The sequence below is a fragment of the Rattus norvegicus genome, chromosome 2 (assembly GCF_021556685.1).
Source record: "Rattus norvegicus strain SHRSP/BbbUtx chromosome 2, alternate assembly SHRSP_T2T, whole genome shotgun sequence".
In the NCBI taxonomy this organism is placed as follows: Eukaryota; Metazoa; Chordata; class Mammalia; order Rodentia; family Muridae; genus Rattus; species Rattus norvegicus.
In genome coordinates this window covers 125218690-125244323 of record NC_141535.1, presented here as the reverse complement: position 1 = coordinate 125244323, position 25634 = coordinate 125218690, and the positions used below count along the sequence as shown (strand labels likewise).

At 38.5% G+C, this 25634-nt stretch overlaps 1 protein-coding gene across 4 annotated transcripts in view; it reads right to left on the bottom strand.

Annotated features, from left to right (window-relative positions):
* Window positions 1–22791: 22791 nt before the first annotated feature.
* The window catches only part of Larp1b (La ribonucleoprotein 1B), a 33192-nt gene continuing 30349 nt past the window's right edge, over window positions 22792–25634 (bottom strand). For all 4 annotated transcript variants that reach the window (NM_001415051.1, XM_087622237.1, XM_087622238.1 and 1 more), the window contains exon 10: window positions 22792–25340. In NM_001415051.1, the coding sequence (NP_001401980.1) occupies window positions 25321–25340 (20 nt within the window). In that variant the 3' untranslated portion in view covers window positions 22792–25320. The remainder of the gene's footprint in view (window positions 25341–25634) is intronic.

Genomic DNA, 25634 nt, shown 5'->3' with positions numbered 1-25634 from the left:
AATATACTTTCAGCTTTTGGTCACTTCTAGAACTGGCAGAAGTATTTAAGTGAAATGTAGGCCCAAATTCCTGCTGTAGTTCTCCAAATTTTCTTTTTGTTCCTTCTTCTAGATTTTGGCATGATTCTGTCTTGTTAGCTCTTCTGTTTCTTCTAATCAATTTCTTTTTAAAAATTTATTTATTATAAGTACACTGTAGCTGTCTTCAGACACACCAGAAGAAGGCGTCAGATCCCATTACAGTTGGTTGTGAGCCACCATGTGGTTGCTGGGAATTGAACTCAGGACCTCTGGAAGAGCCATCTCTCCAGCCATAATCAATTTCTTGAAAATTCCACTTCTCTGTGGTGCTCAGCAGGAGAGGATGGGATGTCCATTAATGGAACACACACCCATGCCTGTTTTTGCATTTGTTCTTTATACATTTATATTGTGGTCTATCAAAAAGGGAACCAGGGCAGGACAGTGCAACACACCTGTTATCCTAGCAAGCAGCAAATTCTAATAGGAACTTGATTTCAAAGCTAGCCTGGGCTCCATGATGAGATTGTGCCAGAAGGAAGAATAAGAGAAGGAAAGGAAAGAAATGGAGAGAAAGAAAAAGGTAGAAAGGATGCTGAAGAGATAGAGACAAAGGGCAGGAAAGAGGAAGTACCCTGGGGTTTAGCTCGGTAGTAGAGAGCACAGATTTTGATGCCCGGCCCTCCTCCACCACCACCACCACCACCACCCAAAAAAGAGGAAGAAACAAGCTATCAATAAAAGTATTTCCTGGATTACTGTATGACGTAGGTTTACAGCTAGAGGATGAAAAGGAGTTTGGCAAATAAGCACCTATGAAGACACTACAGGGAAATAGCATGTGCAGGAGACTGAGAAGCTTAAAAACATGTGCTCGAACTGCCTGTGCCTATTATTGTTGGCATGTGGAGAAAGCAAGATGCAAGAGGAAAATCACAGAGGAAAGCATACCAACGATAGAGCGAAAAAAAAAAAAAACCCAAATCATGTCCTTGGCCTTGTACAAAGCCTTGCCTGAAAACAAGTACCACATCTGGGACTTTGCAGGACATTTCCTTATTCCCTAGGTTGAAAAGGGAACTGGACTGCAAAGAGAGCAAGAGAATGAATATAAAGAACCTATCAGATAAAGGTAATGAGAAGATGTGTGGCAGGGAAATGGACAGGAAAGACCAGCATCCAAACAAAAGCACAAGAAAGAGGATGGGATGAACTCCCCTTTCATGGTAGACACAATGAAACATATTTACAGAACACAAGTCACACTTGAGAATTTAGCGGGTTACTGGTTATGTACTAGTAGAGTCCCACAGAGATACTAGGGAGTTTTTGTATAAGCCAAGTTAGCAAAGTAATCTGAGAAGCAAAGCAAGACTAGAATCTGGGAAGGGCATATTTAAAAGTAGTGGTCAGCAAGATGGCTCTTCAAGCCCCTTATCATGCGAGAGAGAAAGTCTGAGAGTAGTCCTCTGATCTTTACACATGTGCTGTCTGCACATATATAATTTTGGAAACATAAAAGCCATGAAGTTATTTTTTTAAAAAGGAACTAACATACTCTGCATTTTTAAGTCACAGAACTGTTTTTAGATTATTATATGATTCTCCTATTTGCTGCCAACTTTTTCATTTATCTAAGACTTTTATTACTAAATATAATGAATTATAAGTCACATCTTTTTCATGGATTTCATCTTGTGTTTCTATTGATGGGCACTGGATCCAGGGCCTGGAACATGCTAGACCTGTGCATTACCACCGAGCTCAATCCCAGCCCTCAATTTGTTCCTTTGCCACTGCAACCTGGCACAACCCAAGTAATCATTTGTCTCCAAGTTACTTTTTAAGTACATTCTTCCTAATCTTAAATTTTCCTTTGGTGATGTTTTTTGTGAAGCACATTTTAAAACCATTTAAAAATTACCATGTTAATTCCTTTTGTGTGCACTTCATTACTGTTAAGTATACGAACGCTGTTATAACATCTCAAACTCATCCAACAAAACTGAAATCATCTATCAATTTATCATCTTCCTCTTCTCTCAACCTTTATAGATTTTCATCTCTAGCTACAATCTCATCATAAGTAGGGTGATATATCTTGCAGCAATCTGAATAAAGCATTAGCTCATGTATTTATGAATTATACACTTGACAATATTGAATAGCTTTTAAAGTATTTACAAACTGTTTTACATCACTTTTAGGGAAATGTCTATTATGTCCTTTGCCTATTTTGAAAATTATATTCCTGAGGGCTGGAGAGATGTCTCAGCAGTTGCTCTTCCAGAGATCATGAGTTCAATTCCCAGCAACCACATGATGGTTCACAACCACTTATAATGGGATCTGGTGCCCTCTTCTGGCATACAGAAAAAGTACTCATATACATAAAATGAATCTTTAAAAAATTATATTGAGTTGTAGGCGTTCTTTATACACACAAGGTAACTCCTTATATATGTGATTTATTAAAGTTTTCTCCCATCACATAATTTTGTTCAGAGGTCATTTCACATGCATAGCAGTTTTAAATTTTCACAAACCCCAATTTACTGTTTTTGTAGCTTGTGACGTGAAAACTACTGATTAGTGGACTATCACAAAGTTCCTAACCTACAACCTTCTAAGTCAGTAGTTCTCAGCCATAGTAATGCTGTAGCGCTTTAATGTGTTCCTCATGTTGTGGTGACATACAAACATAAAATTACTTTTGTTGCTACTTTATAAGTGTAATTTGGCTACTGTTATGAATCATAGTATGTGATATTATCTGATATGCATGTTATCTAATGTGATCCCCATGAAAGGGTTTTCAACCCCAAAGGTGGGTTGTAACCTACTGGTTGAGAACCACTTTTCTAAGTGTTCTATAGTTCTAGCATTAAGTCCAATTTCAATTTTAAAATATAATAAATTGTGCATGTGAGCATGCATACATGTATACACACACATGCATTCTCGCATGCTCACACAATACATTTAAAATCATTTGGTACAAGCATGGAATTCTTCCAAACTCTATTTGTCCCACTGGTCAACTATTTTGGTTGCTGTGATTTTTGTAGCATATCTGTAAATCACGGAAGGGAGAAGTATCTTCCTTTTTCTGTTAGAAAAAATAATTGTCTTTTTATTTTAATGTGTGAGCACCTGCATGTACACCTAAGCACCAGAGTGCCCAGAGTCCAGAAGGTGGGAATGGGTACCTTTGAGGTAAGTTACAGGTGGTTGTGACCTGCCCAGAAGGTGCTGGGAATAACCCAGGTCCTCTGTAAGACTGCCCTGTGCACTTAACTGTTGAGCAGTCTCATCAACTTTTTTAGATCAGTCCTTACTATACCACAGGATAGCCTCAGCTTTCTCCTTCCTCAATGTGAGTGCTGGCATCACAGGCATACACCACACCCAGATGTTTTTTTGAGAACAGTTTATAGCATTCAGTAAGTTTTAGGTCAGATATTACTTTTGTTGTTTTTATTAGTTTTTAAATTGTTTTATTAGTGACAAATGTTGTCCCCCTTCCCAGTCTCCCTCTTCAAACCCTCCATCCCTTCCCCCTTTATTTTGCCTCTAAGAGGGTACTCCCCTTTCACTCTCACTCCCACCTCACCCTTTTAACATCCCCCTACACTGGGACAACAAACCTCCACAGGACCAATGACCTCCCTTCCCACTCATGCCAGATAAGGCAATCCTCTGCCACACAAACATAGCTGGAGCCATGGACCCATCCATGCATACTTTTTGGTTGGTGGTTTAGTCCTTGGAAGCTCTGGGGGAGGGGCGGGTCTGGTTAGTTGATGTTTTTCTTCCTATGCAGTTACAATCCTCTTCAGCTCCTTCAGTTTTTCCCCTTACTCTTCCATTGGGATCCTCAGGCTCAGTCAGATGGTTGGTTAGGAGTATCTGCATCTGTCTTAGTCAGATGCTAGCAGAGCATCTGAGGACAGCCATTCCAGGCTTCTGTCTGGGAGCACTTCTTGGCATCAGCAATTACTGTATGTGTGTGTGGGGGGGGGGGGTGGTCTCTGGATGGCCTTTCCTTCAGTCTCTGCTCCATTTTTTGTCCTTGTGTTTCCTTTAAGCAGGAACAATTCTGGGTTAAAAATTGAGATGGGTGGGTGGCACCATCACTTAACTGGGGGGCTGTGCCTATCTATTGGAGGTAGCCTCTAGAAGTTCTATCTCCTCTTTGTTGGGTATTTTGGCTAATTTCATCCCTGTTGGATCCTGGGAATCTCTCACTTTACTGGTGTCTGGGACTTTCTGGTGATTCCCCCCTCTACCTCCCATTTTCCACTCCTACTGCTACATGTTTCTATTCATTCTCCTGACCCCTCTGGACATCTCTTCTGTCTTCCCATACTTGATCTTGCCCCCCCCCCCCTTTCCTTCCCCTTCTCTCTCCCTCTCAAATTCCTCCTGGCTTGTGATTATTTTATTCCCCCTTCTAAGTGGGATTGAAGCATTCACACTTTGGTCTTCCTTCTTAAGTTTCATATGGACTGTGAGTTGTATCATGGGTATTCTGACCTTTGGGACAAATACCTAGTTATCAGTGAGTTCATACCATGTGTATCCTTTTGGGTCTGGGTTACCTCACCCAGGACATTTTCTGGGAACATCCAATTTTCCTGCAAATTCACAAAGTCTTTTGTAATAGATGAGTAAGTACTCCATTGTGTAAATGTACTACATTTTCTCTATCTATTCTTCTGTTGAGGGACATCTGGGTTGTATCCAGCTTCTGGCTTTTATAAATAAGGCTGCTATGAACATAGTAGAGCATGCGTCCTTGTTATATGTTGGAGCATCTTTAGAGTGGTTATGGCTGGGTCTTCAGGCTGGGAAACCACCAGATTTCCAAAGTAGTTTTACCAGCTTGCTGTCCCATCAGCAATGGAGGAGTGTTCCTCCTTTTCCATATCCTCAGCAATACTGCTGTCACCTGTGTTTTTGATCTTAGCCTTTCTGACTGATGTGAGGTTGAATCACAGGATTGTTTTGACTTGAATTTCTCTGATGACTAAGAATGTTGAACAATTCTTTAGGTACTTCTCAGCCATTTAAGATTCGTCAGTTGAAAATTCCTTGTTTAGCTCTGTACTAAAATAAATAGGGTTATTTGCTCTGACTTCTGGAGTTTTTATATATTGGATATTAGCACTCTATCAGATGTAGGGTTGGTAAATCTGTAGGTTGCTGATTTGTCCTACTGACAGTGTCCTTTGCATTACAGAAGCTTGCAATTTTATGAGGTCCCATTTGTCAACTGTTGTTAGAGCCTGAGTCATTGATGTTGTGTTTAGGAAATTCCCCCTTGTGCCAATGAGTTTGAGGCACTTTCTCTACTAGATTCAGCATATCTGGTTTTAGGTGGAGGTCTTTGATCCACTTGTAATTTGTACTTGAGCTTTGTACAAGGAGATAAAATTGGATCGATTTGCATTCTTCTGCATGACTCCCAGTTAGACCAGCACCATTTTTTGAAAATTCTTTTTCCACTGGATGTTTTTGGCTTCTCTGTCAAAGATCAGGTAACCATAGGTGTAGGAGTTTAATTCTGGGTCGTTAAAACTATTCCATTGATCTATCCACCAGGTTTCTAAACATTACTTCCCCACCACTAAGCCAAGGTTCTCATCAGTCTCTGTACCAATACCGTGTGTGTGTGTGTTATCACTATTGCTCTGTAGCACAGCTTTAGGTCAAGGATGGTGAGTCCTCTAGAAGTTTCTATTGTTGAGAATTGTTTTAATGGGCTGGAAATATGGCTCAGTGGTCAAGAGCACTGACCGCTCTTCCAGAGGTCCTGAGTTCAAATCCCAGAAACATGTGGCTCACAACTGTCTGTAATGGGGATACCCTCTTCTGGTGTATCTGAAGACAGCTACAGTGTACTTATATATAATAAATATTTAAGAAAAATGTTTTTACTATCTTAGGTTTTGAGTTATTCCAGATGAATGAGAATTGCTCTTTCTAGCTCTGTGATGAATTGAGTTGGAATTTTGATGGGGATTACATTGAATCTGTAGAATGCTTCTGGTAGGATGGCCATTTTTACTATGTTAATGCTGCTGGACCATGGGCATGGGAGATCTTTCCATCTTCTGAGCTTCAATTTCTTTCTTTAGAGACTTGAAGTTCTTGTCATACAGATCTTACACTTGCTTGGCTAAAGTCACACCAAGGTAATTATATTTTTTGAAAAAAAAAAAAGCTGCCAAATTTTTGACAAGGACTGGAGAGCCTAGAATGCTTTAATGGTACTGATATGTTAAATCAGTTATCAGATGTTAAATGTTATCAACCTAACTGTGTCATTTGTTGGTGCTCTTGTTGAGACAAGATCTTTGTGTGTTACCAAGGTTGGCCTCAAACTCCTGGGCTCATACAATCTTCCTGTTTCAGTTTTACAAGAAGACTGGAACTATAAGCATATACCACTGCAACACTTTCCTGTTGTTTCATATAATAACCTTTAAAGTGCATAATTCATAAAATTCAAATACATAAATACATATAATAATCTTTACATATTTAGCTCTGCCACCATTAAGTTTAGAAGGTTCTCATTAGGCGCTCCAGACACCGCCCAGACCTGAAGGGACCAGATCAACAGTTCTCTGCACCCAAATCCCGTGGGAGGGAGAGCTAAACCTTCAGAGGGGCAGACACGCCTGGGAAGCCAGAAGAGCTACACTCTGCCCACATTTCTGACTCCAGAGGAAAACACCGAACATCATCTGGGACTCCAGTGCATGGGGGCCCCCGGGAAAAGGTGGCCCAGGCCCTCCAGGTTGCCGCCCTCACGGAGAGCTCAACAGCAATCCCCCACGAGCAACTTGTGCTGCGGGACCACAGGTAGGACCAACTTTTCTGCTCCAAGTGACCTGCCTGGTAGATTCAGGACGCAGGCCCACAGGAACAGCTAAAGACCAGTAGACAGGAAAGACTACACGCCAGAAAGCAGAACACTCTGCTCCCATAACTGGCTGAAAGAAAACAGGAAAACAGGTCTACAGCACTCCTGACACACAGGCCTATAGGACAGTCTAGCCACTGTCAGAAATAGCAGAACAAGGTAACACCAGACATAACCTGATGGCGAGAGGCAAGCACAGGAACCCAAGCAACAGAAACCAAGACTACATGGAATCATCGGAGCCCAGTTCTCCGACCAAAGCAAACACTGAATATCCAAACACACCAGAAAAGCAAGATCTAGATTTAAAATCACATTTGATCATGATGCTGGAGGACTTCAAGAAAGACATGAACTCCCTTAGAGAAACGCAGGAAAACATAAACAAGTAGAAGCCTACAGAGAGGAATCACAAAAATCCCTGAAAGAATTCCAGGAAAACAAACAGGTGAAGGAATTAAAAAATGGAAATAGAAGCAATAAAGAAAACAAAAAGGGAAACAACCCTGGATATAGAAAACCAAAGGAAGAGACAAGGAGCCGCAGATACAAGCATCACCAACAGAATACAAGAGATAGAAGACAGAATCTCAGGAGCAGAAGATTCCATAGAAATCATCAACAAAACAGTCAAAGATAATGTAAAACGGAAAATGCTACTGGTTCAAAACATACAGGAAATCCAGGACTCAATGAGAAGATCAAACCTAAGGATAATAGGTATAGAAGAGAATGAAGACTCCCAGCTCAAAGGACCAGTAAATATCTTCAACAAAATCATAGAAGAAAACTTCCCTAACCTAAAGAAAGAGATGCCCATAAACATACACGAAGCCTACAGAACTCCGAATAGATTGGACTAGAAGAGAAACTCCTCCCGTCACATAATAGTCAAAACACCAAATGCACAAAACAAAGAATATTAAAAGCAGTAAGGGAAAAAGGTCAAGTAACATATAAAGGCAGACCTTTCAGAATCACACCAGACTTCTCACCAGAGACTATGAAAGCCAGAAGATCCTGGACAGATGTCATACAGACCCTAAGAGAACACAAATGCCAGCCCAGATTACTGTATCCTGCAAAACTCTCAATTAACATAGATGGAGAAACCAAGATATTCCATGACAAAACCAAATTTACACAACATCTTTCTACAAATCCAGCCCTATAAAGGATAATAAAGGGTAAAGCCCAACATAAGGAGGCAAGCTACACCCTAGAAAAAGCAAGAAACTAAACGTCTTGGCAACAAAACAAGGAGAAGAAAAGCACACAAACATAGCCTCACATCCAAATATGAATATAACAGGAAGAAATAATCACTATTCCTTAATCTCTCTCAATATCAATGGTCTCAACTCTCCAAAAAAAAAAAAAAAAGACATAGATTAACAAACTGGATACACAGTGAGGACCCTGCATTCTGCTGCCTACAGGAAACACACCTCAGAGACAAAGACAGACACTACCTCAGAGTGAAAAGCCATATACAGCAAACCAGTAGCTAACATTAAACTAAACGGAGAGAAACTTGAAGCAATCCCACTAAAATCAGGGACTAGACAAGGCTGCCTCTCCCTACTTATTCCATACAGTTCTTGAAGTTCTAGCCAGAGCAACCAGATAACAAAAGGAGATCAAGGGGATACAGATTGGAAAAGAAGAAGTCAAAATATCACTATTCGCAGATGATATGATAGTATATTTAAGTGATCCCAAAAGTTCCACCAGAGAACTACTAAACCTGATAAACACCTTCAGCAAAGTGGATGGGTATAAAATTAACTCAAATAAATCAGTAGCCTTCCTCTACACAAAAGAGAAACAAGCCGAGAAAGAAATTAGGGAAATGATACCCTTCATAATAGTCCCAAATAATATAAAATACCTCGGTGTGACTTTAAACAAGCAAGTGAAAGATCTGTATGATAAGAACTTCAAGCCTCTGAAGAAAGAAATTATAGACCTCAGAAGATGGAAAGATCTCCCATGTTCATGGATTGGCAGGATTATATAGTAATAATGGCCATTTTACCAAAAGCAATTGAATCTACAGATTCAATGCAATCCCCATCAAAATACCAATCCAATTCTTCAGAGAGTTAGACAGACAATTTGCAAATTCATCTGGAATAACAAAAAACCCAGGATAGCTAAAACTATCCTCAACAATAAAAGGAATTCTGGGGGGATCACTATCCCTGAACTCAAGTAGTATTACAGAGCAATAGTGATTAAAAACTGCATGGTATTGGTACAGAGACAGACAGATAGACTAGTGGAATAGAATTGAAGACCCAGAAAATGAACCCACACACCTATGGTCACTTGATTTTTGACAAAGGAGTCAAAACTATCCAATGGAAAAAAGATAGCATTTTCAGCAAATGGTGCTGGTTCAACTGGAAGTCAACATGTAGAAGAATGCAGATCGACCCATGCTTATCACCCTGTACAAAGCTTAAGTCCAAGTGGATCAAGGACCTCCACATCAAACCAGATACACTCAAACTAATAGAAGAAAATGTGGGGAAGCATCTCGAACACATGGGCACTGGAGAAAATTTCCTGAACAAAACACCAATGGCCTATGCTCTAAGATCAAGAATCGACAAATGGGATCTCATAAAACTGCAAAGCTTCTATAAGGCAAAGGACACTGTGGTTAGGACAAAAGGGCAACCAACAGATTGTGGCTCAGTCTTAGCACACACCTTTAATCCAAGAGCTTTCTCCTTGAATATTGTAAACAGGATTAAATAAAGTCAAGAGGAGGAGCAAGCAAGCCTCCAGTTGACAGGAAGCAAATATGGGATTATTTTAAAAAAAAAAAAAAAGAGTAAGAGGGAGACCCACAGGATATAGAAAAGAGGGACATTTAGTTTGAAGGATTTTTTTTTTTTTTTTTGAGACAGTGTAAGAGAGCCATTCCTAGTGGGGGATCAGCTGAAGAGGAAGCTCAGCTGGATGCTTTCTCTGTCTCTATGAGCTAGCAGGCTTACACCCAGCATCTGGCTCCTAAGTCTTCATTGGTAAAATTGAACAATTAAGATTTTGTTAAAAAACAATTTGTTGGGGATTTAGCTCAGCGGTAGAGTGCTTACCTAGGAAGCGCAAGGCCCTGGGTTCGGTCCCCAGCTCCGAAAAAAAAGAACCAAAAAAAAAAAAAAAACAACAATTTGTGTGGACATGTTTTCACTTGTATTGGTTCACACATGCAACAATGGAATTGCAGGGTTATGTGATAACTAAGCTATCTGCCAGTGTAGATGATCTATTTTATATCTGGGGTTGGGGGGAGTTGGTGGGGACAGGAGACTTTGATTCCTCCCCATCCTCCAATGACCAGTATCTGCCTTTTGTAAACAATAGCCATGCCATTGTTATGAGAAGTTATCTGGCTGTTGATTTAGGTTTTCACTTTCCTGCTGTATAAATACATCTTTAGAAAAATCTTTGTTTAAATTTACCCCAGTTTAAGGTGTGTTGTTAGACTGACTTCTATTTATATATTTTAAATACAAGTGTACATACATACACACACACACACACACACACACACACACACACTTAACCTCAAGCGTTAATAAGTCTTTGTATCTAGTATAGTTTTATAAACAAAGCACTTGGCAGAAGCAGAGTTATTGCAACACATCCTCCCCACTATCACTGAGCAGTACCAGAATGATACACTACTTAAAAGTAACAAAGTCCACAGTCCATTCAAAATGGAGCAACTATGTGTTTTGACAGACTTTATCATGAAACCATTGATGACACTGGCAACACTGTCCTAGAAAACTTCTCCAGTGTTCTCATCCTCTTCTGCATCTCTAGCAAATGGTTCTTATTGTCTCCAGTTGATTCTCTAGAATGCTACAGCTGGAGTTCATACATCATTCAGCCTTTTCAGATTGATTTTACTCAAAAACACAAACTTCAGACTTAACTCCTTATTTCCCCAACTTGATTACATATAGTAATAAATAAGAGTTCATTGTCTGGATGTACCATGGTTTATCTACTGACCTCCTAAGAGTTACCTTGGTTACATCCAAGTTTAGGAAATTATGGTTAATTAAAAGTGCTGTAAACACCCATATACAGGTCATTGTATGGCTATAAATTCCAACTTGTGGTAAATTTACTTGATTTGTTTTTTTTAATATTTCAATTTGTAAGAAACTGTTGAGGGGCTGGAGAGATGGCTCAGTGGACAAGAGCACTGACTGCTCTTCCAGAGATCCTGAGTTCAAATCCCAACAACGACATGGTGGCTCACAACAATCTGTAATGAGATCTGATGCCCTCTTCTGGTGTGTCTGAAGACAGAGACAGTGTACTTATATAAAAATCTAAAAAAAAAAAAAAAAAGAAAGAAAGAAAAAAAGAAATTGTTGAAACAGCCTTCAAAAGCGACTGTGCTACTTTGCATGTCCCATGACAAGCTGCCCCTCTTCCAGTCTGCATTTGGTATGTTCATTAGCTTGGTGCTTGGTCATCTTAAATGGCAGTATTACAGCACCTTGCTGTTCTGACTGGAACTCCCCAGTAAGATTCTATCTACACCATCTTTTTCTACTTCCACTTGCCACCTATGTAGTCAGTCTAGATCTTAGGACATTTTTGTTTCATGTTAGTCTCATACAGTCCCAGGCTGGTGCCATAACTGTGATGTAGTAGAGGCTGGCCTTAAGCTCTTGATCCTCTTGCTTCTTCCAAGTGCTGGGATTTCAGGAGACTGGAGCGGTGCCCGGCATTTGACCATCTTTAAACCAGTTTGATTTTCTATTTTAAATGGTCTTTGTATATTTTTTTTGATAGAAGTGCTGCTTTGTTAGACATTTTTGACAAATATTTCCTCCTAGTCAGCTTGTTTTTCCTATCTCGTCAGTGGCTTTCAAAGAGCAGCTGTTTTTAAATTTAATAAAGTTCAGTCCACAGATTCTTTTTCCATAGATAAAACGTTGCCAAAAATCATGGCAATCCTAAGGCCATTTAGATTGAGTTTTACTGTTCTTATTTTATATTTATAATCCACTTAGCTAATTTCCATCAAGAATGTAAGTTTGCATGTAGACTCTCCAGTTCCAACAATTTTTCTTCACTGTATTCTTCTCCCCTTTGTGAAGATCAGGACAGGCTAGAGGTAGCTCAGTTAGGAAGAGCACAGGGTTCATCCTCAGCACAAAAACAATACCAACAGAAAAACAACAAAAGAAGTTCATGCATTTTGCCTTTATATTTAGACATTTAATTCCTAGTAATCTTTTTGTTTTGCTTTCTTGTCTTGAGATTAGGGTCTCATTTGCTTAAGCTGGCCTCAAACTTGCTCTGTAGGTGAGGATCACTACCTGTACCTATGAACCAAATGCTGTGATTTCCAAGCATGTGTCACAGGCACAGCCTGGTTTTGTTATTTTAATGTAATGTAGGGAAATCTCAAACAAATTCATTATTTTGCATGCAGATGTTCAAATGAACCATCACTACTTGTTCAAACTAATATTCTTCCTTCATTAAATGCCTTAAATGCATTAAGTATTTAACCTGGTTAATAATCTCTGACACACAAGCTTATTTTATTTCAACTCTCAATAATATTCCAAGTTCCTTATGTCTATCCTTATGCTAGTCCTATTATCTTGGTAACTATAGTTTTTAGTAAGGTTTAAGAACAAAGTTCAAGAAATTTTCCCCAGTGCCCACATGTTCGAGGATCTTCCCCATTTTTTCTATTAGTTTGAGTGTATCTGGTTTTATGTGTAGAACACCAATGGCTTATGCTCTAAGATCAAGAACTGACAAATGGGACCTCATAAAATTGCAAAGCTTCTGAAAGGAAAAGGACACTGTCATTAGGACAAAACGGCAACCAACAGATTGGGAAAAGATCTTTACCAATCCTACATCTGCTAGATGTACAAAGATGTAAAATATACAAAGAACTCAAGAAGTTAGACTCCAGAGAACCAAATAACCCTATTAAATAATGGGGTACAGAGCATTGAGATCGACATCAACTCTCAAACCAAGCATCAGAAATGTTAACAGGGTGGGCAAGACAGGTTAGCAAGTAATGGTGCTCACTGACTAGCCTGAGGAATTGAGTTCAATCCTCAGGACCTACATGGAAGGAGAATCAACTCCTTCAAGTTATCCTCTGATCTCCACACTTCCATTTTGACATGAGTACACATCCTCCCACCCTCTCTCTCAATGAATATGACTAAACTTCATTAAAACATACTTCTTGGGCTGGAGAAAATGGCCCAACAGTTAAGAGCAGTCATTGTTCTTCCAGAGGATCCAGGTTCAATTCCCAGAACCCATATGGCAGCTCACAATTGTCTGTAACTCCAGTTCCAAGATCTGACACCCTCACACCAATGCACATAAAATTAAACAGACAAAAACACCATAGTTATTTCCCACAGCAGCAGGATAGGCAGAAAACTGTTCAGGCTTTAACTCATTTGACATGATCTATCAGGGGCATATTCTCTTAAAAGGCAGTGATTAAAAACAGTAATGGAACTTCCAACGTCATGCCTCTTGTTCACACCAAGCCCATTATAGGCCTCTGTTCAACCACTAGCTGGCAGCTTTTCTTTCTACAACTGTTTTATTTCTAAATCCATACTGTTTGAGGTAACATCCCCTCACTATTACTCAGACATTTAACTTTTTTTGCAGCCTCTCCAAAAAGAAAAAGACCCCTTAACATTCCTAATTTAAAGAGATTTGGAGATCAGACAGCTATTCTGGTTCGCTCTTCTACCTTGGCTTAATAAGATAGAGGGTAGAGTCTGTGGTGAAATCAAGAAGACCTGTCTATATTAACTTTTTTCATTCCTTCATAAGAAACTGCATTTTCCCCACAAGTTTTGGTCAGCACTTAATACTTTTGATATCATCCCTTAAAATTACTCCTTAGAGGTTGTGACTATTGTGCACAAGAATTTTCAAATTGGGTATATTATTTATACTCAAAACTTTATGAAATAAACCCCTAAATTTAAGAAAACAAGCAATAACATGCAATCAGTGTGAACTATCTCTCAGCTGAAAGATGCTGGCCAGAAATCATTAACTACCTTTATGGCTTTTCACCTTCCATGCACAGATGCTGTTCATAGTAATACAAGCCATCATTGACTGACTTTAGCACATTCTGATGTAATTTTTATGATATATGTGTGCCTGTTCAGTCTCTTCCATGATGCTTTCTCATATAAGGTGTTGTCTGAGTTACAAATCAAAATCTTGTTTAAACCTTGGTCAGTAATTCATAATCTGAATTATTATTGGACCAATCAGTGTATTTTTCTTTCTGTCTGTTCTGTCTCTTCATTAAGCAAAAACAAGTTTTTCTTGTTCTGGTTCCTCTGGCAAATTTAGTTCATGTCTCTTCAGGTTGAAACCTGAAGAAACAATGTAGTGTCTCATATATAATATTAAAAAAACTTTAAAAAAGCATTATTTTTATTTATTTTTAAGGGTAAATGTCCTATAAAGGTGTTAAGTGTTCAACATGAGGTTTGTATACTCAATGACCAAATTTGTAGGCAAATTCTAATAGAAGACTAAGCAGTTGTTCTGGCTGGACTTGAGAAAAACACAAGGATAAATAAATCCTTGAATAAAAAGATTGATACAGACTCCCTAAATTTGGGGTGGCCTTTAGTTTATCTGACACATGGCCCTGATTCACTGAGCCACAGGAGGCAAGGCCTAGACATGGAAATTACTTCTGGTGCATTCAGAAAGACAAGAAAAATAAAACCTTTTAGGTTTAAAGTTAGCAAGCTCTCCATGGCTAAGCTTCAATGTGTGTGCCCACTGTGTGCCTGGCACCCACACGTCAAATCCTCTGCCATCCTCATCTCCTGTGGTGCTGTTTTCATGTTAAATCTGCTCTAATGCTAAGCTGTCCTTGTGCTCATGTAAAACAGCTATAGTTGATTCTACATGCCCAAGCTCTGGCTCTAAAGATCCTTCTGGCAGTGTCTAACATCTAGCCTAGCCTAAATCGGAGCACGGAGCACACCAACACTTCTGCTTTGCTGTCACATGCCACTCTCTGATCCCACTTTACTTTTGAGCTCCATATGCCTAGAAAAAAGTAATCCCTTTCTTTCAGAATTCTTAGCCATGTAGATTTATAATCAGTTAGTTGACAATGTGTGCCAGGCATTGCCCTAGGAAAACTGTGTGTGAATACTTTATAAAATGCAAAATGTTGGGGTTGGGGATTTAGCTCAGTGGTAGAGCGCTTGCCTAGCAAAAGCAAGGCCCTGGGTTCAGTCCCCAGCTCCGAAAAAAAGAAAAAGAAAAAAAAAATGCAAAATGTTGTATAATATGTTTGTGTATTTGTGCATGTCTTGGTCAGCAATTGTTCTCTACTTCATTATTACTAGTTCTTGAATTCAAAGATTCTTCAGTTGCTCCTCTTTTATTTTTTTATGTGTATGGGTGTTTTTCCTGCCTTTATATGTTTGCACTACATATGGGCAGTGCCTATAGAGGTCTGAAGAGGGCATCGTATCCCATGGAACTGATTGTGAGCCACTGTGTGGGTGAATTCAGGGTCTCTGGAAGTGTACCCGGTGCTTTACTGTCGAGCCACTGCTCCAGCCCCTGCTCTTGATTTTTTCCAGTCTCATTAAACCTGGAGGTTAGGTTCTGATTATACTGATCCTCCAATTTCCATCTCTCCAAAACAAGGGTTACAGGTACACAACACCATGTCTAACTCTTTACATGGTGCTGAAGATCCAAATTTAAGTTCTAATGATCATGAGGCAAGCCACTGAGCCATCTCCCTAGCCTAGGTCCTCTTCCAGGGAACCTAAGTTTGACACCCAGCACCCACTTAGCTCAAACCAACCAGTTCCAGGGTTACAATAACCTTTTCTGGCCTCTACAGACACTGCAAACATGTGGCATGCACACACATAAAGGCAGGCAGGCAATGAACCCATACACATAATAAACAAAGAAATAATAATACTGAATATATTTTTAAATATATATATGTATATTTTTAAATATATATATATATATATATATATATATATATATAGTGTATATAGGGGAGGGGCTAAACGATCCAACACCAAAGTATTAATAATGTTAAATTAAACTCTTGGACTAAAACCTTTCAATTTGTAAGGAATGATAAATTTTGTGTTGAGCTAAAAGGAAGGCTCGGCAGCTAAAGTCACTTGTCTCCAAGTCTGATGATTTGAGTTCAATCCTCAGGACCCATACAGTAGCGAATTGACTTCCTTCCTCAGATTATTTTCTGATCTCCATACCCATGCACCTCCCCTCATATAAATATTTTTAAAAGATTATTATTTGAAAATAACCTAACCATATGCTTATGCTCCATAATGTATATATAAAGTTCACTTAACAATGAATAAAATTAGGTCAGAAACTTTGAGTTTCTAGATAGCACAAAGTACATGTGATTATTATAGTGATGATACCCAAGAACCAGCACCAGCCAGTGTTCTAGCAAAGAAGACAGAAGACTCTACTCTCACCACAATCCTAGAAAGCTTTCAAATGGAAAGCACAAAACCAAGAATGGACAGTGGGCAGCAATCAAAGGGAAGCATTGGAAACCAACCGCAAAGCACCTTTCCCTTCCTTTATTTAAAAACATGAAACTTGTGTCCTCATGTAGTCAGAGCAGGGGTAGAAGGATAAAATATAATCTCATCCGTAAAAAAGGGAAACTGATTGTATCTCTAAGAGAAAAATAAAATACTTCTTGTTTTTGCAATGGCTGAGATCCAGAGTCAGCATGTCTGTTTTCTGCCAAGGTGTAGGACAGAAGTCCAGATCTGTGGAAACTTTCGTTCAGTCAAGAGTGTGGGCTGTACCTGACATTCATGAAAATGGCCTAAGGGTCAGAAGGCTGTATTCACAGCCACAAAACAGTCTACAATTTACTAATACCGGTAAGAACCACAAACCAATATCCACAAATAATACAGTCCCTCACAACTACCCAGGAAGGCTGTAAGAGATCAGAAATGACCTGATTTTTTTTTTCCCCAAGGGAGCTTAGCCTTTGGAATACACACTTTGGAGTGTGGTGCTTTTCTGACAGCATTTAAATATACTGTGTCTAACTGTGTCAGGGGTGGAATGTAGTTCACTGGTAGAGCACTTGCCTAGTATACTTGAAGCCCTGACTTGTATCTTTAATACTAGAATAAAGAAATAAAAAGATCTATTTTCTTTTTTCCTTCCTTTTGTTTTTTTCAAAACAAGGTTTCCTGTAGCCTTGGCTGTCCTTGAACACACAAGAGAACTGCCTGTTTGGCTGGGATTAAGGGTTTTGCCCTGCTTATTAAGAAAGGTTTGTTAAATGCCAAGCAACCAGAGCTTACAGGGACTAAGCCACTACCTAAAGACTATACATGGACTGACCCTGGACTCTGACCTCATAGGTAGCAATGAATATCCTAGTAAGAGCACCAGTGGAAGGGGAAGCCCTGGGTCCTGCTAAGACTGAACCCCCAGTGAACTAGACTGTGGGGGGGAGGGCGGCAATGGGGGGAGGGTTGGGAGGGGAACATCCATAAGGAAGGGGAAGGGGATGTTTGCCCGGAAACCGGGAAAGGGAATAACACTCGAAATGTATATAAGAAATACTCAAGTTAATAAAAAAAAAAAAAGAAGAAAAGAAAGGTTTGTTAAATCAGAACTATTACCCTTGGACTTAGCTATACTTTAGAGCATGGAGGCCCTCAGAGGCCTGTGGGTCATCAGCTGTACTTCTGGCATCCTCCAGACACAGAACACCCTCCCACTTACAAAAAAAAAAGTGTTTGTTGACCTGGACAAATGCAGTCTTTGAAATCCCAGCTTCCTCTCTGTACCTCTAGTCTCCAGGACAGAACCTGGTTTATAATCCTTTAAAATTCTTCCCACAGTTCAGCCATGTATTTTTGATTACCTTTCCTTAGAGAGCTTACCTTCTGAGAATCCAAGCAGCACTTATTCTAAAAAATGGTAGATCTGACCCATCCTTTGCCCACTTTCCCCATTCTATAAAAATAAGCACCCTATAGAACCCCTGCACCCATCACAGGACAAATTACTCACATCCACATAAGCCCACAATTTTACTTGCTTCCCAACTTTTACTTGTATTAAATAGTTATTCAGCTAAAGTAACATCATTTTATAGTAAGTTGTGTATCGGTCAACAATCAAAAATGTAAAGTAGTTTCCTCTGGCCCAATAATCAAAAATGTAAAGTAGTTTCCTCTGGCCCATTTACAATTCACTCTAACATGCTGAAGCCTGTAATGTGCCTTAAGAGCCTTATGAATAATCACATTATGTCAACGTTTGGAAAATCTTAAAACATTACAAAAATAGAAATATTCAAATTTAAACTAGTCACTTAGGGAAAGGAAAAATAGTAATAAATGAAAAAACCAAGTCAAAGCATTCTTAAGTTATGTTAAAAATAAAGGATAAAAATCTTGGATCTGTAGAGCTGGCTCAGTGACTAAGAGTACTGGCTGCTATTTCAGAGGACCTGTTCAATGCCCAGCACCCACATGGCAGCTCACAACTGTCTGTAACTCACACCCTCACACAGATATACATGTAAGAAAACCACTATATGAAATAAAAATAATTAATTTTTAAAAAGATAAATCTTTAAAAAAGAAAGATAATTTACTTTTCGTAAATTAACTCAAGTTTCTCTTGAAGGCCACAATTTCAATTTTTAAAACCGTTCAAAGTCTATGTATATGACAAACAGAAAATTTATGAATTATATATTATAACCAAGGCACACATTCATTGGGTGTGTACACTGACATCCAAATGTCACTGGGGATGGGCGATGATTCACAATCACCCTCTTTCAGAACCCATGGCTCTGAGTCCAGGTCAGGTAAGCTGGTAGACAAACCTCTGATAGCATCTGGAGGGTATGTTTCAGTATTTTCTTTGGGGTCAGAGGAATTTCAATTCTTGGAGTGTTTGGGGTAGAATCTTAAAATTTTAAATCAATTCTGCAATTAAAATTGGTCCTTCCTACCCATTAACTGTATTTCATCTTGCCTTAATATGAATTTTCCTGCACAAAAACATGATAATCAATTTCAAAACTTTTCCATGGTCTTCAAGTATGAATGGCTTGCAAGATTTACTCTTTTAAATATTCAAAAGGAAAGCCATTGAGTGAAGGAATTTTACCAACAATTACACAGAACATCACATTGGTTACAGCTTCATGAATGTTGTGAGTCACCAGTTATGATGGTCAGTCCATTTGAGAATCAAAATTGTGAAGTCTTCAACATGAACACTGAACTATAAGATTTCAACAGCTATTAGTCATAGGTAGTCTAAATACATATGATTTCCTGACAGATTGACAAAGATCTACACCACGGTTAGCCATTACTCTACATCCACATCCCTGCATGGAAGGCAGTGTGCCCACTTACTGCATACTTTGCTGAACACTGCAAAACACACATCACCACAGTAGAGCACACAGCTCCGGCAATAATCACTTTCAAATTTCAAGGGTCTTTCTTGGGGTTGGAGAAATGGTGGAGAAATGGCTTAGTGGGTAAGAGCCCCTGCTGTTCTTTTCAGGTCTCAGCATCAGCATGGCAGATCACAACCACCAGGCACACACATGGTATACATGCATGCAGGCAGGCAAACATATACAATAAAAACCAATGAATCTTTTTATAAAATTAAGACCGTTCTTCGCCTTACTTTTTCAGTCATTTTTAATCAAAATAAATATAAATTCTATAAAACCCAAATTGTTTTCTCTAAGTTGTTTTTCAAAGTTTAAGTTACAATTCCATCCCTGGGTCAGAAGATAACCTGTTTTAAACTGTGAATATACAAAAAAAAATATTTTTTACAAGTGTATGCTCTAAAATTCTAAGCATCATTACTTTTAAATTTAATTCACTAAAAAGACCTCCAGGGTGAATGCTTTATGCAGAAATTTGAGATGAACACTGAGTCTTTTACTGACTAAAAGCACAGAACAGGAATGTGTGACGAGGGTTCCAAGATTTATTTCCATAAACATGCTAAAGCTGGATCTTCCCCCTTGACACAAGGATGTATTCATCAAATCACTGTTATTTTTAAAAAAGCAAGGAGATTTAAAGTAGAAAAAAGGCTCCAGAATATTCTAGTCAATACAGCAGGCATGGGCTTGCAAACATATGGCCCATGGCAGGCCTTTAGATTTGATACCCAGAACCACAAAAAAATGAAAAAGGTTGTACAATATAATAAATTCCAGTTATGTGCAGTGAAGAACTTGAAGTGAGTCCAGTTCTGAAATATGCTCAAGGCAATTGTAAAGTGCTGTTAAAAAACAAACAAACAAACAAACCACCTGGCACCTTCTGTCCCAAATAAGCAAAGATTTATATTAGGCATGTTGTAATAATGTAGCTATGGTAAATAAAAGTATTTATGTAAATATTACTGAAACTAAATGCTTTTGTTTAGTTGCTGTTTTTGTTTTTTAGTTTCAGTATGGAGCCATGTTGGCTGCACTTGCTTAGCAGACCAGGCTAGACTAGAACTCACAAGAAATCTTCCTCTCTGCCTCCTGGAGCTAGGATCAAAAGTGTGTGTTATGACACCTGGCAAATATTTTGTACTGTATTTATACAATGACCAAAGAACACAAAGAACCACTATCTTATTAACTGTGGGGATGGGATGACATAGTTCCTTACACAACTCTTATTAAAAATACACATACATGCATAATTTAACAGAATTACTACACATATACACATATATATACACATATATACATATATTTATAGGAATATATATGATCTAAATGTCAGAATAGCAACTGGAACAACAGTGGGGAAAATCAAAACTGTGGTTTTAAGGGGGTGGTGCCACATGTGCATGGGGCCTGGGAGGTCAGAACAGGGTGCTGGATCCCCTGGAGCTAGAATTGTGAGCTGCCCTACATGAGTCTTCTGCAGCAAATGTTACAGCCCCAGTACTTACTGTCTTACTGCACAATTTATCCTTGTTATACCCACCTAACAGATATATATATATATAAAAATCATCTCTTGTCTCTAAGCTTGAATTATGTTTACAGTTACAGTTGTTTTATTATACTAAAAATTTATGGGCTTAGAAATGGAATATTAAAATATTTGGCAAAGAGAAAAATTAACAATATCAGGATGAAGTTGTTCACTTTATGCTTAAACTTACACATATACTCTGTCATGTTTTCAGGACTCCTAATTTATTTTATAACTAAAGTATCTTAAATTATTTTTAATAACATAAAATCAAAAGTTTAAGCTTTTGGCCATATAACACCTTGGGTATAATTTGAGTGAATATATACCTTTGCTGATTTTATATTAAATAGAAAATGTCAGTCTGATTCTCCAAAGAAAAATGTGTACTTAGATCTAGGGTGGCTTTTCTCCTAACTATGGATTGACTACAGTTCTCAGTCATGAGGATTCTTCAAGAACTTCTACATAAAGCTTTCAGAGGAAGCTCCACAGCCTGTACAGTAACCATTCCTCTCACACACCATGAGCTGACAGTACACCACACCCACAGCAAACCCTGCATTCCAGAAGTTATCTTACCAGTCTCAAAATCAACCTTTTGTGCTGATTAAGATCTTCTGCTCGCTGGCAATGCCAACTCGTGTTACACAATTCAACCTCCAAAGAGGAAAAAGTAGATATTTAAATTTCTGTGATAAAAAGAATCAGTTATGTTAAAATAGTTTACCATACAAAGGCCACAGAAACATAATCAAACATTAAGATACTCTGAATTTGATTTATTAAAGGGTATTAGATAAAAGCTTCACTCCTTATCTCCACCTATGGTTACATAAGAAGGCTGTCTACAGTCCTACCTTGTTTCTTTCTCCAGTGTCAGTGTCACACTATTCTCCAAACAATCTACAAGTAGACTAACAAGGTCAGATGTGAAGATTTATAGGAAATGGAGGAAGATTTACTACGAGCTAATGTGAATCAGCATGATTCTACCAGCATCCCACTCGTTTAGCATCTGCTTGTCCTTTATAATATAAAGATCTGACATTAGCATGACATTTATTTACACTGACTTTTTTGTATGCATCTGAACATAGGTTAAAAGGGTAAAATATATAAAACTTTGATTTTTTTATTGCAATTTTATTGATAATAGATGAATGGTTAATGGAAAGTCATCTCCACCTTGACTCACCTATCTTAGCTATCTTGTGGAAAAAATATTTCCATATTACTAAACATTCCCAATTACTTGTTCTTAAGATGGTTAAAATATTATCTTGAACCCCAAGTATACATCTTGTATAAAAATTATTTTCTATACTATCCAACGTTCCCAGCTAGTTGTTCAGGATCCCAACTTTACACGTAGTTTCTTTTTTTTTTTCAGTTATTCATTCAATCTTTAGGAATAGAAACCTAAATTTCACTTCTCTTTAAAAACATACCCTAATTATTATAGAGAGACAAAATTATGGGTAGAAAACACCCGTGGAAAGCTAAAAACTGTGGGTCACAAAACATCTGAAACTAGTTCAGTGTGATTTAAAGAGTCACAAATTGTATGTATGGTTTGCAATTATAATTCAAATACCTTTATAATAAGGACATGGACATTAAAAGGAATAAAACCAAAGGAAATATTTTGGTCTCAAACAGAAATATCTAAAATTATTCAATTGTTTACTGACAGGCAGTATATGGCTATCTTTTTATGTCACTGTAACAAAACACTTGACAAGAAGCAGCTTAAGGGTAGAAGGATTTATTTTGGCTCACAGTTTGAGGGGCAGAATCCATGATGGCAGGAAGGCATGGAGATAGGAACATGAGGTGGCTGGAAACACTGTGTCTGCAGTCAGGAAGCACAAAGATGAATGCTGGTATTCAGGCCAAGCACCCAGCCCAGTTTAGGATGGGTCTTCCCTCTTCAGTTAAGCCTCTCTGGAAATGCCCCCACAGACATAACCAGCAAAGTTAACAATGAAGATTAATTATCACAAGTACACTCCTTGTCAACTTGACTCTCAAACAAATCACTTTAAACCATTACATTTCATCTCTGACTCCCATAGCCTCATAAAGCAAAATAAATTCAGTCTGACTTCAAAAGTCACCATAGTCTTTAATTGTCCCAACATTGTTCAAAAGCCCAAAGGCTCTGAGATGCAAGGCAAGGTCTTAACGTGAGTTTCTATAATTTCAGAAAACAAGATACATACTTCCAATGTACAAAGGCATAGTGTAAACATTTCCATTCCAACAGAGAGGAATGGGGTATAGCAAGGGAAGATTGGATCAAAGTAACACCTAAACCTAGCAGGGAAACACTATACCATGATCAGCATCTGGGGCTTGTGGTACTATCATCTGGGATCCAAAAACCATGGACAGCAACACCCCTCCAATGTTGTCACCTGTACTATATATATAGCTTCTCTCATGGGATGATTCTACTACAGTTTCCATTGGCAGGTGTTCCACAATTCTGGAACTTCCAATAAATAGCCTGGATGTCTAGTTTACAACTTGACCTTACAGAGCTTTAAACAATGGTGTTTCAGAATCTCCTTTGCCACACAGTTTTTCAGTGGCTTCTGATGCAAGCTTCCATGACCCTGTAACTTGCATTTTACATGCTGATGAAGCATTCAAGTTCTACTGCCAGCCTGAGATGCTGTCTGGCCCCTATTACCTGTAAGTAGCTTAAGAGTGCTATAACTAGCCTTTCAACATACTTGGGCTTCCAAACCTGTTAAACATTTCTCATAGAAGTCTGTTTACATAGCAGAAATTAGCCAGTCTCAGTTTAGTTTCTCTTCTTTCAAATCAATTTGAGACTACGGGCACTTGCCCTGCCTTAGTAGTAATGTTTAATTTCTCACTTTGGCACTAATTTCCTTAAGTATAAAAAGCTCTCTGTGCACTCTGCTGGGTGCACTCCTTTCTTCCCCACACTGAACATTTTTCACTCTCTGCTTTCTCTTGCTATAGATCTGAATAAGCACAGTGAGTAGTAAATATGCCTTTGCCTAAACATAATTCTGTTTTGAAACTGCCACTGCCAAACAAACTGCAAATCGCTCTATGACTTACATTCTCAGGAATGGGCAGAATACATCCATATTCTCCATCAGTAGGAAACACAAATAGCCTTTAGCTCAACTCTCCAGTGTTACCTGCCCCTCTCCTGAGCACAATGGTCACTTGCTAGGTTCTCATTGGTGTGCTGGTCTCCTATAAGCCACTCAGAATGACTACTGAGCTCTGCATCCTTCTTTCACATTCCTTCTGAGGACCAGGTCCAACAGCCTACATACCACATAGGTTACTACAGCAACACTTCGACTTCTTGGTACTAACTTTATTAGTTATTTTTTTCATTGCTGTGCCCAAATTCTTGACAAGAAGGATTTATTCCAGTTTACAGTTTGAGGAACATAGATAGGCAGGCAGTTTTTTTATGCCAATGTATGAGATACAATTTTGAAGCCAGAGACATGGCTCAGAAGGTAAGGGCACTTACTGGGCAAATCTAACCACCTGAGTTTAATACCTGAGTCCCACAGTGGAAATAAAGAACCAACTCTGTAAAGTTGTCCTCTTACCTCCACACATACATACCATGGCACACATATGCCCACACGCAAAAAACACACATATGTGCACAATAATAAATAAAATAATAAAAAGAAAAGCCCTTTAAAACAATTTTGAAGCATAAAGGAAAAATGCCCTTATTTATTTAACTTAAATTTCTTACCCCTTAAGTATTCACATTAATACATCTTATAGTACATGTGAAATATGACAACATGTGAGTTATGCAAAGTATACTATATTAAAGAGCAAGTCAAATAGCAAAGGACCTAACAATTTTGGAAATGCTACTCAATCCTCTCTTTTTCTGCTTTATTGATCTGGGCAAAGTATAAATGCCTGGAAACAAAAGATAGAATTTGCAGTATTTCCCCAATGATAACAATTAACTTTCCCACCATGAAGTAGCCCGTGCAGCCTAAGCTAATGACATAGAAAGGAGAAGCTCCTACAGTAACAGCAGTCCTCTGGTCTGTCTCACATCATTATCGTAAAGGTGGTTTTCTCCACTGCAGGCTGGCCCAACCTTCTCCACAAGGGGGTGGGCGTAGACATTCTTGCACAGAAGACAGTATGGTCACTCTCACTTCTGCAGCACGATTTGCTCTCATATTTACATGGTATTTCAGGGAGTCACCTACTCCACTGTATATTCCGATCACATGACATCCAAGAGCATCAGTAGATCATCACCCTGACTGAAAAAAGGTTAAGCACACATATTTTTCCCAAGAGCAATTATCTTTAAAATGAACCAGGCAAAAAATTAACACTATAGTTTTTGGAAACTCAAAAACACAGGTAAAGAAAATCCCAACACTATTTTAGAATATGGGTTATCTTATATTTCAAGACAAGTTTAAAGTACATTGGGAACAAAAAAAAGGAAGGCTAGCTAGTCTTGAGTACAAATGCTGGCTCTTTCAGGTTTAGGTAGAGAGAAGTGCTGTGATATACCAGTCATTTAGTAGAATTTTAAAATGGAAGAAAGT